Source organism: Tauraco erythrolophus, chromosome 5, assembly GCF_009769465.1.
Source record: "Tauraco erythrolophus isolate bTauEry1 chromosome 5, bTauEry1.pri, whole genome shotgun sequence".
Taxonomy (NCBI): Eukaryota; Metazoa; Chordata; class Aves; order Musophagiformes; family Musophagidae; genus Tauraco; species Tauraco erythrolophus.
Genome location: NC_141469.1, coordinates 55,024,510 through 55,042,450, shown reverse-complemented (window position 1 = coordinate 55,042,450; position 17,941 = coordinate 55,024,510). Strand labels below are relative to the sequence as shown.

Here is a 17,941-nt window from a genome sequence, read left to right as displayed (position 1 = left end):
TTTGTGGATTTGTTAAGACTTTAAATGTTGACATTAAATATTATGTCAAAAGAAACTGGTAGACAGCTGATAAATCTGTTTTGATAAAGTCATGTCAATTGAAAGAAACTGTTTAAAAAAAAAAAAATACACCCTGAAAGGATTCTTGGAGAAGAGAGCTGAAATATGCCTCCAGGAATATTCAAATATATCTCACTAACAGTCTCCAAAGAACAAGTACATGGTCTGTGACATTGCTGGATGATATATTCAGCTGGGGAGACCACCCACTTCCTCCTCCTCCCTCCTCATCTTCCTCCTCCCTTTTCTAGCTCCCAACCCCACGGAGTCCCATAGCAGATTAAGCATCAACACTGCGATGCAATTCAGAGGCTGTTGGTTTTCCGAATCACTAAGTCGGTTTTATTCTGAGGACAAGCTTTGTTTCCACAACATCTGGTGAGGAGAAGCTGCCAGCAGCATTTACGCTGTGGATATCTGCTTTTACTGATTATTTTTTTTTAGCTTATCTGTGCATAAGGAATAAAAGCAAAGGAATGGAGACTTGATTATTTCCTCAAGCCTGCTTTCTTTAGCAAGAACAGCTTCACTTCTGCCAGTAGTGATTTAAAAACATAGTATGTGACAGTACATGGAGGCTATTTCTCGCTTGTTTATCTTCCAATTGCACTGAAGACATGTTATGGTCCCCGAAATTTTCCTTATCCAACATGCGTGTACGACTGACAGCAAAGGGGTTGCTCCGAAACATTCGTCTACCTTCTGGCTACAAGAAAAGCACTGTTATATTTCATACAGGTTTGTGGGTTTTTTATAATATAATGATTAGAGGATGCACTGAGGGAATATCTTGTTTACTTCAACAGCAGCTTATTTTTAGCAAATAAACACCATACTGGGCATGAAAGTTTTCGAATTTCATACAGAAGTCTGACTTCTGAGCAAAGTAGTTTCATGTTCTGAGTCTCTGTGTGCATGCACCCATGCTGAGCTGCTCGTTGGAAGATGGTTCTTCTGTTTATGAAATGCAAATGGGAATTTGCTCTTCCCACAAGTCCAAAAATAGTATCAAGAAGTCTGTGCTATTAAATATTTATCTAATCATTTTAATGATTATCTGCTAGGAGTGCTGTCTTTTCTATACTTTGATGGGGGGGGGGGGAGGGGGGGGAAGCTAAGAGGGAAGTAGAATGAATACAGGCTGTCAAGATGTGTCTTTCTGTCTGGGAGAAATATTTGAATATTTACATGTAACCATCTGTTATCATACATGTCATGTTAAACATGTCTTATCTGCAAGTAGGACAAGCAAACTTTTATGCTCACTGTGTTGATACAAACCTAAAAAGTACGAAGTTTTAGAGACATTCAAGACGAGTGCCTGTGTGTGTTCAAAAGAAAACTACCCCGCTCGTCCAAAAAAAGAACCCCCAAACCCCAGAACAACAAAGAAAACAAACACACACACACAAAATTCTCAGCTGCATCTGACCTGATTTTCATCTTCAGTGGCAGGTAAAGTAAATAAAGCAAGTATCTGGAACAGGAACAAGATTATGGAAGCTGAGCTTTGTTTCAGGGTGTTTGTGTGTTGTTCTGGCAGAGGGTGGCAATTGTTTTTTGTTTGTTTGTTTTTAGCTAAGATACTTGACATCTAGAGAAAATGATGGCAGCCAGCGTATTACATAAGTCTTTTTCTCCACTGCACTATTTGTGATTTTTTTTTTTGCATTTTACTTAGGTAGGAGCAAGTAGTTACATAAATGAGTTTTGCAGAAGCTCCTCCTGTCAGGCATTTCCTTTCTCTCTTGAATGCCACCCTCTTTGCTTTTATTTTTTGAAGTTCGGTTGTGCCAGTCAGCTTTCCTTGCTCTACTGGCGTTTCACATAGCAGCTTAAGCCATTCGCCTTGTCATGACTTATCCCTGGCAAAGTAAATATGGTTTCTGAGTTCCTCCTGGATGACAAATTCAGTTATTAACATAATACAGGCTAACTATCCAAAATAATATAGACTTCTGCTCACAGCTTGCTTGCATAGCTTTAAGCTGTGATTAAAATACTTTGATGCTAAAAGTTCTTATGGATGTTTTTGTGCATATACCTACATCTATGATGTTGCTAATGGCATGAAGCATGTATTCCAGGGATAAAAATCCTAAAAGAGAGGGGGGAGAAGATGATATCCAGTCTTCCAAATGTTCATTAACTCCTACTGAAATTTGTGTGATTTTGAAAAATAAAAATAGATGTCAGTGCATGAATCAAGGCAATTTTACAATTATAAGAATCTATTCGTGGTTTTGTTTTGTTGAGTGGATGTGAAAGCAAAACCTGCCTGCAGAATGCCTCTGTTAAATACAGCATGTAAAATAAATTGCTAGTCCTGTGTTCCAGTTAAGTGGCACTTCACTAAATTAGAAGTGTTGAAAAGACCTTCTGTGTGTTTTCTTTATGCGCAGTATGTACAGGCTAATGGTATAGCATCGAAAGCTTGGAGAGCTTTTTGCCTGGTCTCCCTCCCCCTTCTGCTTTGCTGTCCCTGTCTCTTGTAGGAAGTCAGTGCGTTAGCAGAAAGCTGACCAGTGGTTAGCTAGAGCTGAATATACCAAAAAAGTAGGCCATCTGAAAACCAGGTCGTATTCTGTAGTGGAGAGTGCAAATATGTATAGATGTACTGTGGGTTTAGAAACAGTGGAATGCATCGAAGCTTGTTAATTATTTCAAGGTTCATAAGACTCAGCAACAGTAGATCAGGCAATGACAATGTTTATCACAAGCAAAAAAGGTTGTTGGTGGTTTTTTTTTGAATGCCAGGAGGAGCCATATTTGATTTTGCAGTACCAGAATAAGTATCTTTTCTTTTAGGGGTTTAATTGGATTAAAATGGCATGTGGCTTCTTTCCAAGGTCACATAAGCAATTAGAAATAGAACATACTAGGGACCGTGTCAACAAATAAGGGAGCAAGTAATTGAAAAAAGGAATTTCATGGTCCACGCAGGAATGTGAATATGTATGAGTGTTATGTAAGCAACATTCAGTTCCAGTTTTGGTGTAGATTGCACCCTTAATCAGCATTATCATGAATTTCATCCTTTGCTCCCTTTCATAATAGCCTAGACAGACTGCCCTGTGTGAGTGTAGGGCATCCTTGAGATAATTATGGCAATTATTGAAATGTAGAGTTTAAGTAGTCTAGAGCACAAGTCAAGTTGGATTCTTCTGTTACCATGTCCTGGCTGACAGTTTGCGGTGCAGTGACTTGGTGAAGTAAGGATGTAAGCACTACTGGGAGGAAGAGGATGGAACTCCCACCCTTGGGTTTTCATTCTGACTTGAGGATGCTTTGCAGCAGCCTGCTGCACTTCCTTCACAGTATGTGGCATGGCTGGACATACAATTGTTTCCACTGATGTTGAGTTAGTCCAGATTAGTCGTTGCATTTATAGTGAAGTGGATCCTTGATCTGGAGTGCGTTTGCACTGCTTACATCTTGTCCCTGTGGAGGTGTCAAAGCAACTGGAGCAGTTCAAATGTCTTGCAGCATAAGCATACAGCCTGTTCAGGGAAAATCAAGTAAAATTTTGGTTTTTTTTTTTTTTAGGAGTGGAATAAATCCAGAGGAAATTTGCTGTGAAATTTGAATTGTTTCTTAAGGTTGTTCAGCTTGTTACCTAGTGTCTAACTTTCATCACTGTGTGCTCTACACTACTTCAAGGTCATCATATCCAGAAGTTTCTTCTCCCTTTAAGTGCAGGCAGACATCGAAGTGTCATTTTTCTGAGCTACTGGAAGTATAATACACCTGCATTGTTAGCTGTATATAATGAGTGTCCTTTTCAGCAAAACAGAAACACAGAAACACTTCAGGAAATACTTTATCCTGTGACTTGTAAAACTTAATTGTAGCAAGTAACTACAACAAAAATCTCAACGCTTCAGAACTGCATAAACATGATAGATATGAGTTAAGCATGAACCAATGTCTTTCAGTGATGAAATACACTATTTGCTGCCTTTATCAAACCTTTAAGGATTTTTACCAAAGAGTAACTAAAGTGCTTTTATGCTCTTCATGCATCAGTTGTGTGACACAGTAAATCATCATCTCTGCGTGATTCTGTGTGTAGTGCCAGAGAAAGACATTATCTTATCAATGATTCAAAATAGTCATTTTGAGTTACTGATGTTTTCTCTTACATAAGGATAAAATGCTAGACAAGGAACTAATTTTGCAAATGGAAGCCAAAGCTATTGTGCCTTTTGTTTAGAATTTTTCAAGGATTCTATACTGAACAGTACTGTTGCTTTTGTGGTGAACTGTTTGGTCTCAAAATGTTTTCATCCATCACTTCTTGATGCTCTTCCTCTTTCTCTTCTTCCCCTAAGCAAAACTATACTTAGTAGTCTTATCTCTCTGGTAACTTCCATTGCTTACTAAACCTAGTTTCTGTCTTACTGGGAATAAGAGGTGTCTCAGAGGACAAACAGAAGTAAACCCAAGTTATCTGTTCTGAGCAAAAGAAGTTGAATAGCTGGAAACCATTTGTCATGGGGGATTTTGGATTTAGTCATGTTCCTGTTGAAGTCAATGAGACTCTTTGCTCCTGACATAATCTATTCAAGCTTGGGTACTAAATGATCTGCCTGATGTGCCTGCTTTTTATCTTAATAGGTCATAGCTTCAGTAGGCATTTAGGTGATAGCTCTTATTTTCAGGTGGCAGGGCTCTGTGTTTTGGAGTTTGTAAGTGTAGTTTGAAGTCTATACAGGTCTCATCTAATTGATGCATTTACAATAGTTATAAAATGAAGGTAATGTTAGTCCTTTTTGAAGGAAGCCTGGATAGCAGAAAGGAGCAATTAAAAGAAAAATGAAGAAAACCACCAAAACCCCCACAAACCAACAAAAACCACACCAAAGTCAAAACAATAACTTATACCTGATGTTAACACTTAAACTGTGCATATATTTGATTAAGCGTGAAAATGAATGTAAATGAGGAGCTTTGCTTAAAGAAAATCTTTGGAGAAAGAACTGGAGTGCTGTGAAGAGCAGATGCATGGCAGCTTTTGCGTTCTGGCTCCACTGTAGTGAGTGATGTTGAATTTTGTTATTCCTTCACTTAAACAGATTAATTATACGTGAAGGATGCCTGTCAACATGAAATAAATGGAATCGCTGCTTCAAGCTCAACTTCATAGAAGAATAGTTAATTGGAGAGTAAATACAAAAGACCTCGCAAGTTATCTCTGCTAATATCATTATATATTCTAAGCGTGCATTTGTTCCCACATGATATGTCTGATAGGTGAAAAAGAGTCTGGCTGCAACTTCTATTCCTGTGAAGTAGGTTGGTGCTTGAAAGTAACAGACAGCTACAATTACGCTTTAAAACCTGAATAGCTTTTAAATTACTTCGTGGGATTTCCAGTGTGGTGAAACTGGACTTAAACTTTTAAAAGCTGCCTCTACCAGTTCTGGAGCTTGTGCAAATGAATCGGTTACCATAGGAGAGATGGCTTGCAGCATTCAGGCAAATAAAGCATTACTACCTATTCAGTCCTTTTTATTTGAACTTTCTAAGGCATAAAACAATAGCTTTTTTGAGGAAAACGACACCATGAAATTTCACTGCTAGAATGCAACGTTTTCAGTATTTACGGCTAATTGTCTCCCTGTTTTGTGTTACTCTTCTTTCTTTGTTGGCACAGAAAACTTTGATGTGGAAGGGGGTGGAAGGCAAAAGAGATTTCTTTCATCTTCAATTAATCAAATATAATTGTATGTTAAGTACTGTGGAGGCAGTACTGAATAGATTGGGACCACACTTACTGCTCTTATTGCAATCAATGGCAAGAGATGACAAATTCTGTTTATAGATTGGCTGTTAATTTAGTGTCATTTAATGACGCAGTGTCTCCACTGTTTTTATTATTTTAAAAAATTCTAATCCCTGAGTGGTGTGATGTATAGGAAGAACCTAGATCCAAAGTTGATAGATTTGATGCCTTTAGGAAAAGTGCTGGTGTTTTAAACAGCTCTTGACTATTTCGCCCAGTATCATACCAAAAACTAACTTATTTGAAAATTATTTGCAAGCAGATCCTATCTCTCTTGGCTTGTTTTCCCCCAGAACAAAAGTCAGCAAAGGCTGCATTGGTCAAGCTGGCTAAGTTCACCTGTACCTCTATTTGTTCTTCTTTAGATGTGTCTGCTGTCTGTGGTGCAATGGAGTGCTGGTGTCGTCAAAGATTTAATTGAATTAAATCTTATTTTTAAGAGAAGGTTAAGCAATTATTTTTACCATGATAATATGGTAAAATAGTGCCACAGGACTACTAATTAATGCTTTAAATTACGGTTAGTGGTATCACCAGTGCCTTTCTAACCATGTCCACCAACAGTGCTCATCCCCGTTACCTTTTCGTGGTCACGGAGCACTTTTTCTGTTCTCCATTCTACAGGGAGAAGAAAATAGCACTTGATCTTCTGAAAAATGAATGTATCAGCAGTATAACCTAAATATTTAAATCTTCTTTTTAAAAAAATATAAGTCCTATTCAGTTTAACTGTCCACATACTCAAACATAGATATAACCCACCTTAAATAGCCTGGCTTGTATCTGATTGAGATATTTCTTTACAATTGCTATTTATGAGCCTTCCATTGGTATAATCTTTACTGATGTCTAGTGGTTGTTGCAAGGGCGCTAATAACCCTGGGTCCTGTGTTCAACTCTGCTTAAATTTATTTTTGCTACTTCTTGTCATGGTAGTATGCTGCTTTTATATTTATAGCAAGTAAAAGTTCTTCCTCAAGATGCTCATGTAAACAGTTTGTATGTGATGTTTTGGAAATACTTCTAGCTAGGCAGGAAATAGGACAGCTGGGAACATCTGTGGTGAAATTCTTTTAATGAAAGCTCATCCTTTTCTTGAAGAGAACTAGCCGTCCTTCAGTAGAAAAGTCTGCAGAGTGTTATAAAAAATACTCATTAATGAGTTTACTTATTTAATAATATTTTTAGACTCTCAGATATTTCAGGCCTTCCTCTTAATCTATGTGTGAATATGGCTAATATCAGAAGCACTTAAATTATTAAAAATGTTATGTTTATGCTTATTACAAGAACAGACTTTGTGCTAAGCCTTTTCCAATATTTGAAGTAGTAAAACAGGAATATTGGAAATGCTTCCAGCAGAAGAATGAGTGAACTTACTTGTATAGCCAGTTGCAAATTATTCTACTCCAAATAAAACAGAAGGCTAGAAGACTTTGCTTTTCTTAGCCATAAGCATGGGCCACTTGTTGTGTAACCAATATAAAATCAAAGCTCACTTTTTTCCACAAATATTACTGTACAATCTACCACTTGCTTATCAAATTAAGAGATTTTGCCACTTAAAAAAAAAAAAAGTCATCATATGAAATGAATAGCATTACCCTATTAAACCTGTATTCCTGTGTCTCGGGAGCGACCTCTCAGCTAGGACTTAGGGTCAAGGAAGACAAGGTACATGTGTAGTGTGCAGTGAATATTTTTCTTGCTGCATTTATTAGCAGCGCAAGTAGAGATGTTTGTAGTTAGAGATCTTTCATAGAGATTAACCTCACATGTGGGTTTTGGTCTTCACAGTGAGTTATGGGTATACTCCATCGAACACCGCAGTTACCTGAGGTATCAGCTCCTCAGGAAAATTGCTATAGTCTTCTTTCCTTCCCTCCTTGCCTACCAATTAAGAAAAAATGTAAGCCTGCCAGCTTTGTAGTTGTTTGTTAGCTTGAACAGAAGAGACTTGGGGGAACATTAAATGCAAGGAATGACACAATGAATGTTTTAAACCTTTCCAGAGGAACTGCTTGGTCTCCACAGCAGGCGCGGCAAGCAATCCGTTCTTGAGGGGAGCGCTGGTACCTGCCGGGCAGCCTTCGCCAAAGTGATCTTTAGTTGCATGGTTTGATTAGGAGTCATTGGGAATGTTAAGAGAAGTCCCTTAACATCCAGGTGCTGTCAGCAGGCAGCTGAAAGACCCTATGCCTCTCAAAGGGTGGAGACATATTATATCTTGTGGCTAATAAAAGCACTCGGTGCTGCCCTGTTCTGTTTTGTTTTCAGCTTGGCAAGATGTTTTCACGTGGACTCCGTTGGGTTGCGCTCAGGCTGTTCCTGAAACAATGGTGTGCAATGTTCTAGGCACGTCCCTGGGGAGATGTCTTTGCTGCTTAATAACAGGAAAACTGTTTAACATAACAGGAAGTACCCAAATAGGTCCTTAACTGTGATGTGGTGATTGCCAGGAATTGTATAAGTGCATTTCGTGTGCCTTTTCAAAAGGGGATGTTTCAGCAGCACTTAGCTGGTGTGGGGCACTTAAGATGCCATATTTTCTGTCTTGCACTGAAGCATGAAAGATTGAGTTCGCATGGATGATTTTAACCAGCAGCAAGTGAAGTGGTTCTATTAACATGCACTTTTATTCTGTTGACCAGCAAATTGTGCTTCACTGCTAGGGTAGCTTTAAAGTACCGTTTCAAGGTTGATTTTAGACACATAGAATCATAGAATGGTTAGGGCTGGAAGGGACCTTCAAAGGTCATCTAGTCCAACCCCCCTGCAAGGAACAGAGATATCTCCAACTAGATCAGGTTGCTCAGGGCTTCGTCCAACCTGGCCTTGAACGTCTCCAGGGATGGAGCATCCACCACCTCTCTGGGCAATGTTCAACTATGTTGGTATTTCTTAAAAAAATGCTATGTTGCTGTCTCCTAAAATACGTTTTCTTAAAGTTGTAAGCTTATCTCTAATTTTTGTGGCTGTTTAAATTTTCCTTCATCTACGGAGACATCACTTCATGTTAACTGTGTTGGTATGTGTAATCTAAAAGGATGAATAGCACAGGTGCTTCAACTGTAAATCGGAATAGTAGTAGGTATAAAAGTAAAAATTACTTTCACTATGTAAACCGACCCAGTGGATATGTGCAAATACCATTTCTAGTGGCGTAGAAAAACAGTACTGATCTAGAGTAACCCAGTCTTAACCAAGCTATGAAACAGTTATAGAAATAGATAATCCTCTAGTTACATATAGAAAAAGTTTAATGGAACTTCCCTTATGTGATCTAGATATACCAGGGTATCCCTCTGCAAATATGGTAAATGTATGCTTCTGCTCTGTTGTGTGGAAATGATGGTACAGAATAACACTTTTCACGAAGTAACTGCTTGGTTATTTTTTAATTATGGGAAAACACCTAATTTGGGACTGAACCTGAACTTATCGAATGAAGTCAGTGTAGCTGGGGAGGAGCAGCCTGCTGGGTTGTTGTTTTGGGCTCTGATTAAAACCAATCGAGATACTGATTGAAACAAGGTCATTGGGTGATACCATCGTGAACGATGTTGAAAATGCTACATTAGCATTTTCTACATAGCTCCTAAGAGCTCTAGGACTGCTTCTTGAAGGGATTTGGAAAGTCGAACAGTTACTGTAAACTTTACTTTTCTCAGTTCATTTCCAATCTATAAACTTAATCATGCCTATGTCACCACTGAATTTATTTGATTTTTTTGAAACCATGGGCAAAATTCATGTCCTAGCTTCGTCTCTGAATTGTTTTATATCCTATTTTATACTCAGAAATTTGTGACTTCTCTAAAAAGTGAATCTCTCTGTACCAAAAGGAGAATTTGGAATTAGCTCTTTATTTTGTAACTTGAAATTGTAAACTGCAGTCATCTCTTTTATGAGGAAGATATTGAAATTGAACTTTTTAGTGATATTTTGGTAGATAAAGTATGATTATTTTGGATAACTTAGCACTGATTATACTGTTTCCTACATGCTTAGAAGTGCTATCACCTTGCTTTTTAAAGAACATCATCAGTGAATTTGAGTCTAATCTGGATTTATTTGTCTTTAAATGGATGTAGAGTTTCATAAACACAGGAAACTGTTGCTGAATATGTTCAGAAACAGTTTTGGCACAAAGACAATAAACCAAAACATAACCGAGGCTCTTTAAATTCCCACTGCCTGTCCTACTTTTTCTTCCATAATACCCTATAGGCAGCATTTCAGTGCCACGCGTAAGTCCAGTGACATTTGTTACAGTCATATAACATCAGCTCATACTAGTGTGATTGAATAAATAGCTTCTGAGTTCAAACTAAAAGTCACTCTGTCCTCTCCATCCAAGATAGCTGCAGACACTGTGCAAGAAATTGTTGCATATTAACCTGCTAGTCTTGTGGTCAAACCTATATTTTACAGATCTCTTTTGTGCAGTTGTTTTCAAGGAGATATTAGGATTTCTTGCAAATTACTGAGCCTTATGTAGACTTTTACTCTGAAAGACTTTGAGTAATTCAGAAAAAAACTAGAGAGAAATGCCAAATTCTTGAATCTAACATTGAATCTGAGCTAATAAACATTCTGGCAGTTAACTAATCATATGTTGGTTTTGAAGGAAGAATTGCTACATGGAATTAGGGGTAGGCAATTGAAGAAATTAGTTCAGTGATTCAGTTAAAGTTCCAAATTAGTTCTGGGTTGGGTGATTTTTTGTGTGCCTTTTTTTTTTTTTTTTTTGGTTGTGCTTGGATTTGTTTGGAGTTCTTCCTGCAATTAGCTGTTAAAACCTAGGGTTGTGGGAGCCAAGTTTGGTGTGTATAGAGCTAGAATAAATTTATGATGCAAAATTTGAGTCTGTTAACTTCTCTTGGATTTTTAAGTAATTGTCTCTCCCATTTACTTGATGTTTATCCTTAGCATACTTAAAATGCTCACCAGCACTTTTAGAAGGAAGCATGTTAAAAAGTAGTTATCTACACATCTGAGTTCCCAGAACACAGGAGACTGCCATGCATGTGTGAGAACAGAAGAGAAAACTTCTCAGCTAGCCTGTTAGTATCTGCATGAAGTATGTAGCATGTAGAGAGATTATAGTCTGTGATTTAGCCTTCGTGAAGTCAGATCAGGTTTATGCTGGAAGAAAAAGCATCATGAAAAAATGCAGGGGAGTGTTTTGTGGCAAGACTTGAAACAGTTCAGCAGTCTGGTGAAATGCCTTTTATGTCTAGGTAGTGTTTACCTTACCCCTCAACATGGAGTAATGTAGATGGTTTCTGGAGGTTACTGCCAGCCCTATGTTTCTGATGCTGAGCACAGAAGGGTGGACTAATTATTAAATATTAAGGAAGGAATGAGTTCAAGTGTTGCAGCTCACATGGCTTCTTCCATTTTGGCTGTGCATCAGCTGTTTCACCTCTTGATCGCTTGTGATTGCTGGGATCTTCAGAAGAGCTGGGAAAGCAGAAAGGTGGTCTTGACTTCATTCTGCTCTCTGGTGTCATGTGAGGGTTTCTTACACATGTGTGGATATATAGTGGACTTCTTTCTGTAACACCACATGCACACATACACTCTGTCCCTACTGAAAGTCTTTTGCTGGATGTGAAGATACTCCATGTCTCAGAATCTGCAAACAGGTAACTGGCAGCCCTCACTGTATCCAAGAACAATGTGGAGTAAGAAGAAGGGATGAGGATTCGCACTAGGGAAGCAATTAATGGGATCTGGGAAGGGATTGCAGATGGTATGAACTAATCATGGTGAGATTCACTGTCCCAGTTGACTCTAGGTCCTGACTTTGTAGACAGAGGCTGCAGATTGAAGGGCAAAAATACGCCATGTCCTGTACTTGTGATGAAGCAGTAGAGGGCACCAGGCAACAAGCAGCAGCTTCTGGTACAGGAGGTGGAAATGGGGAGAAAAGAGAGAGGAGAAGAAATAGGAGCAGAGAGGAACATCAGTCTTCAACATCGCTCTGTGCTTGGTTCTTTGAACAGACATGCATTTCGGGGACGACAAGGCACAGCTGCAACTATAAGAAGGCATGCAGAAAAAAGAGGACTGCTTCAGATGTCTCTTTGCCTACTCAGAGCAATACCTGAACTAGAAACTTACATCAGGGATTTACATTTAAGTAAATATAATTGGTAGCTCCCAATATAGCAATTTTTTTCCTTGAAAAGCTAGGGAATTCAAAAATTTAGGGTTGCCTGTGGCATATACTGAACTGATGTGTCAAAATTTGAATATTTAAACCAAGGATAGTAGATTGAGATATGGCTCACAAACTTTAACTCAGTCCTTATTGACCAAGGCATCAGCACACCTTAACCCTAACCTTCATACATCCTCATGCAATTACTTTCCATGCTGTTGTCATCTTTGTTCTTAAAAATGGATGACTGGCTGCAGTGGTCTTTAAGGTGGATGAAGAGTTGTTTCATTAGTGTACGTACAGCCAGTCCCTCTCATATCAAAACATCCATGCTCTAGACTTTGTGTTCTTGGTACAGTGAGCTAGTTTTACCGTCTTCCCCCTCCTTTTCTTTTTCCTCAAACAGTGATATGTGTCACTGTATGGTTAACTAACATGTGCCGGGTTTTGTCCTAGTTCAGAACAAGCTAAGAAATCAAGCATCAATATTGCTCTCGATTATTTGGAAAATAACCAGAACAAGCCTGATCCACTGGTAGTCTAGCTGATGCATGTTAAGAGTTGTCTTCTGTAAATTGCATAGCATTTCAGATTTGTTTATTTAGTTTGCAGTCATGTCTGAATGTATGGTGGGCTTACTAGTATTTTTATCTTTGTAGTTGATGTGTGGCTCGTATTCGTGCGTGTTATGTACCGTCTAGATGAAAACCTATTTCAATTCTAGATGTTACAGTTCCAGTAAACTTGACTAAATATGTTGTGAATGCAATATTAATACAAAATCACTTTGTGGATTAAGTGTTCGAAACTCAGCTAGTGCTTCTGTAAGATAAGCCTGTGGTGCACAAGGTAAACAGTGTTATGGGCACAATGCTGAGATTTCAGAGTATTAGTCAGGCTTGCATGTGTACTATGCATTTACAGGCAGATGTCTGTCTCATACATTAATTGCACACATGTTCAAGTCTGGGACTCCTTTAAGTCTTTTGTAAAACATGACTTGTAAAGGCTATCCCTTCCATTCTTCTAATCTGCTAGAGAATTTGGACATCGCTATATTGAAGTGGTTTTTAAATTCTTTCCTGCCATCATCACTGACCTTGTCAATGTACCACTACTAGGGTTGACAAAATGTGTGGCCATTTGACATCATCTTACCCAGTATTAACTTTGTCACTGTAAGGACTGGAAAAGAAACAGCTACTGATGAAATGTAACAATAAAACAGTGTAGGGCCCAGGTCAAGAGAGTCTTGATCACAGGAATTTCCTTCATAATTTGTTCTTTAAAAAATGCTCTGACTGGTTGATCAGGCAATTGCAGCAATGAGTTGAGCTAACACTCATCTTTGTGCTTTTATTTTGGAAGCCGCCAGTAATTTGGAAGGTAATACCTTTTCTCGGATATAGTTTAGGTATCTTTACAAATATCATAATCTAGCTCCTTGCAAAGCTTTGATATAAGGTTAATGCAGGTTTTAAAGCATAAATTGTAGTCTTCAGAAATGTGAGTAAGGCTAATGCAACATTAAGATTCTGTATGCTTAATCAGTGTAGTAACAGATCACACCAAATTACTGGCAAATGAAAATGTGTGTCGTTAACATGCTTCCTCTGGAGGGAAAAGCACCATGCTCCAGGCAATCAATAGTACATTTGACAATGTCCTAAAACGGTTTTACAAGCTTGAGAGCCATAATCTGTAGGACAGGTGGCATCTTAGGGAAACAAAGACACAGCAGTGTTAATCACTTGGATGAAGGCATGTTTTTGGTTAAGAAATACTGAGGCTTTAATGGGTGGTTAATTTTAATAGGCATATACACACAGAGAACCCAGTTCAAAGGCTGTCGTGGGTGAGAGCCTGTTGGGGTAGGAACTGGAAAGATGATGTATTGAGGTTTATCTAGGAGCCTTAGTACAATGTCACACTTGCATTGTTGGTACTTTTCTTGCCTTGGATTCATGGCTGCCTCCAGTGCCTCCTGATTGCAGGGAAACCTCACTCTCTCCCTCATGAAAAGAGGTCAGGGCCATGCTCAAAATCCAACAGAAGTCTTCCAGACCATCACACTGCAGGGCCGAGGGCTTGCTATGCACTCTGGGTTGTCGCTTCAGAGCCTGAAAGAGTGTGAAGTGTGTGTCAGATTAACTGACAAGGAGTAGGCTGGAGTTTGTCTTCAGAAGAACCCTTGTGCAGAAGTAGTTAAGAACCGCTTGGGGTTGCTGAGCCTTTTGTGGAGATCGTGCAAAAGCTCGCTTAGAAACCCGTGCTGTTGGAAAACTGGCCTTGCTTGCTATCTCTTGGTTTCTTTCCAGTCACTTGTATTTACAGGTTTCCTCTTCCACCTCTGTTTCTGTGTAAAGTATGCTGTAACGAAATGGAGCCCTTGGTTTATGCTCCATTTGTAGTGTCAACAAACAGGAAGCTAATAAAGAGCTGTGTGCAATATATTATAGTTTCTGTGTAATAGCTTTAGGCTGCAGGACTCTGGCATGGTCCGTAAACATTTGGTTTCTTACCTAATAGCATTGTAACGGACAGGGAAGCAGTTGACATGCTAATAGGTTCTGCTTCAGAAGAGCCTTGCTCCTACTGGCATGAAACCCCAGGTGGCCAGTGCTGCAAGATATGTGTGTGTTAAGCATGTGATTAAACAGTTATAGAGCTCTTTGAAGTACGTAAATACATCTGAGACTTCCCTTGGCTTTTCACTGTCTTGTGTATAAAGAGAATATCCAATTCTGGAGCTAGAAGTGAGGGGCGAAAAGGGATGGATTCAAAATGCTGTACTGAGGCTAGAAGTCAGTGCAGTAATACTGTAAGTCAACGGATGAGTTAGCGTGAGTACCGACTTCAGATACAGTACTTCAGACTCAATGCCTGGAATGCTGTGATGATTCTGCACTCCCTCTCCAGACTACGCCAACATTTAAGGAAAAATATGCTGAAAAACCTTTGTACCCCTGCAAAGAAAGACAGAGGGATTTCTGCTGTGTATACCTTAATCCTGCTGAGTCAGTTTAAGCATCTAGGTCAGGTTTTACCTGCTTGCAGTTAAATTTTGTTCAGTTCCTGCAACCTTTTCAAAAGCCTCTGTGATGGTTACTGTTTTGTTCAGAACAACTTGAAATGGATTTGGTGACAGCTAAAATAAGCTGATGTTCCTGGACATGGGCTGGTGACTGACCCTGAACAGGGGAAACTCAAGAGGTTACTGTAAGAATAAAGCAAAGGGAGAGCTGCAGTTCTGCTCTAGAAAGCATTTAGTTGTTGTCTTGAGCTCCAGACTGTGTTGATGCAGGGGGAGATGCAAGACGAGAAAGTGCTATTTCTCTTCCCCCAGCTTCTTGAACAAGACCAGCTGAATAAGTAGCTAGAAGAGTTTCTGAGGTACAGCATCTTCTTCAGAATTTCAGTTGGGCAAATTATTCAGGCACAACTCTGAAAAATGAAGTTGCTTTCCTGTGGACTGGAACTGGCTCGTGGCTGACGTGCTTGACACATGAACAGAGTGAGTTGAGGCTCTCTGCACTGGCTTACATAGACAGGCCTGAGGCAGAGCTTAGAAACAGAACATCTCTTCTTCAGGAGTCTGTGTTTGTGCAGTCACCAGCCTGGACTCCGAGAGGCACAACAGGAAGGTGCGCATTCGCCACTTGCCAAGCTGGATGCAGGCAAAAATTGCAGTTGACCAAGCTGTGGAGCGGCTGGGGCGGTTGGAAGACTTCCATCCAAGTCTAGCCTGTCAAGCCCTCAGCAGACACTGTTAATTTAGTTTTGTGACTGCTTTCCCTGTATATTTGTCTGAAAGTGCTTCCTGGGTTTATAGCCCAGAGCAGGAGTTTTGAAAGAATTTAGGGTGGTAATTTACAGCTAGCCAAATTTCCAGGTCCTCTCAGAGATAATGTATGTACCACTGTGGATTAAACTCAACAGCTTCCTTATTTGTATGGATGTTCTTAAGTCTCACTCTCTGAAGTGCCATAGCTTGTCACGAGGCAAACGTTAAAATCAAAGCCGTGAGATCAAATGGTTAATCAGTCCTTCCGTTGCATTGCTTGAATAGCTTGTACGCATTGCGGCGGGGGATAAGGCAGCAGGGGAGGATGGAGAGAGAATCGTAGAGGCTTTCTGAGGCTTCAGAACTAGCTGTGTAAAGATTAACGTACTAGGGGAAGTTATGTACTCTCTTGTGGGCTGGTTCAGATGTGAGACTGAGATTTGGTAACTCCTGAAGGGAAAAACCCCGGAATCAGACCCATGGATCACACAGTACTGTATCGATGGGACTAGCTCGCTTTCAGGAGGAAAAGATAAAGCATCTAGAGTAGAGGTCAGCAGTGTAGGTCTGTGTTCTTCAAACTGTGATACGAACAGGTAGACCTTAAAGTTTACTTTAGTGTTTATCAGTGTATTTGGAGAAATTTGATCTAGCTTAAAACTCCACTGAACATAGTTAGCTTGTAAGTGTTTCATGACTGTTAATATTGTACGGGATACATGTTTTGTAATGTTTTCCATAACTCGGTTCAGTGTGTGTTGTGGGATGTGTTGGTGGCGTTTCCTTAAGTTTAGTTCACTATTTCAATTGTAACTTGGCTGATTTCATTAATATGAGTATGTATCTAGTTTGCAAGGATATGTGCTTGTCCGAGTGTTCCCTCCTATTACATGTCACAAGTGCTCCATTCTGTCTCCCTTTCTAGTCCTTACTCTCTTCTTTGATTTTTATTTTGGTCTTTCTCGTTAGTTCTCAAACTCTTTGCCAGCCTAACCCCAAGAAGTCCAAGGGGGAGATTATTTTTGTTTGTGTATTGTGGGTATTTTAGCAGTGAGGGAGTGTGTTCGGTTACCAATGATAATTAGGTGTAAACCAGACTTTTTGAAAAAAGGAAAAGTCAATATATAGAGGTAACTAGATGCTTCCTCTTTCATGTTTGGGAAGTGAAAATATGCGGTTGCTGTTTTAAGTCTGACCCCAGTCCCAGCTGTACAAACTGGTCAGCCATACAGAACCTGAAACCACCCTGAAAATCAAAGTAATGGATTTTTGTACAATCCACTGTAAGCTTTGTGTAAACTCTTCTGTTTGATATTTCAGATGCACCATATTACGTAACGCTGTAAAATATAACTGTTCCTGTGGTTTAGCGAGTGTCTGTGTTGACGTCAAAACTATACATGGTGCTTTTCTCAGATGTTGTAACTTTATGGATTTTATTCTCATAATATTAGAGCTATAGAAGTAGGGGTGGTTTGTGTTTGCTGGTAGCAAATTGTGTAAAGGATTTCTGTGTTTTCATAAAGCAGAAGAAATACTTTAAACAAACAAACAAAAAAGTTCCAAACATCCTGCCCAAATAGACCAGTTTTTATTTAAACAGTTGGGTTTTTTTCCCCTCTAATCATTAATTTACTCGTGAGAGAAAATTCTTATCTGTGTTTGACTTTTGTTAGTCTAGGAAAGTAGAAGGTTTTTTTCTCCTAAACAGGAGAAAATGTTGAGATACTTGAGATGCACTGAGGATAGAGACACCTTAGTTGGAGCAGAAGCTGATGTACAGCAGCAGAAATTGGTAATTCTGAGACGATGAATTCTGGGTTGGGAAGGCTGTGCATTGCTGAAAGCTATTGTTCGTATGTCATTAGCTACCAAGAGACAGGCTTTACAATTCTAAGTGCCAGCAACCACGGTAGACTTTCAGTTTGCTTTGTAGTATCTACTCACAAATTTAATTTAGGTAAGTTTTTGAAGAGTGTCTTCCAGAGTGGAGAAAAGAAAAGGAAACCTGCCTGGAAGCTATGTGATTAAAGTGATCTTTACAAATCACCAGAGTCCTTAGTGATCAGACCTCTTAGTTTGAATGAAGGATGTACCAAAAGCATCAATTACGTTCTGGATGAATTAATGTTTTCATATAGAG

General features: G+C 39.2%; 1 protein-coding gene across 4 annotated transcripts in view; it reads left to right on the top strand.

The window, feature by feature from the left end:
• The window catches only part of MTUS1 (microtubule associated scaffold protein 1), a 91,013-nt gene that overhangs the window by 35,597 nt on the left and 37,475 nt on the right, over positions 1–17,941 (top strand). The window contains exon 1 of one of the 4 annotated variants that reach the window (XM_009981936.2): positions 678–798. The exons of the other annotated variants lie outside the window; for them this stretch is intronic. Within the exon in view, the coding sequence (XP_009980238.1) occupies positions 678–798 (121 nt within the window). Of the gene's footprint in view, positions 1–677; positions 799–17,941 lie in introns of those variants that run through there. 4 annotated transcript variants of the gene reach the window in all.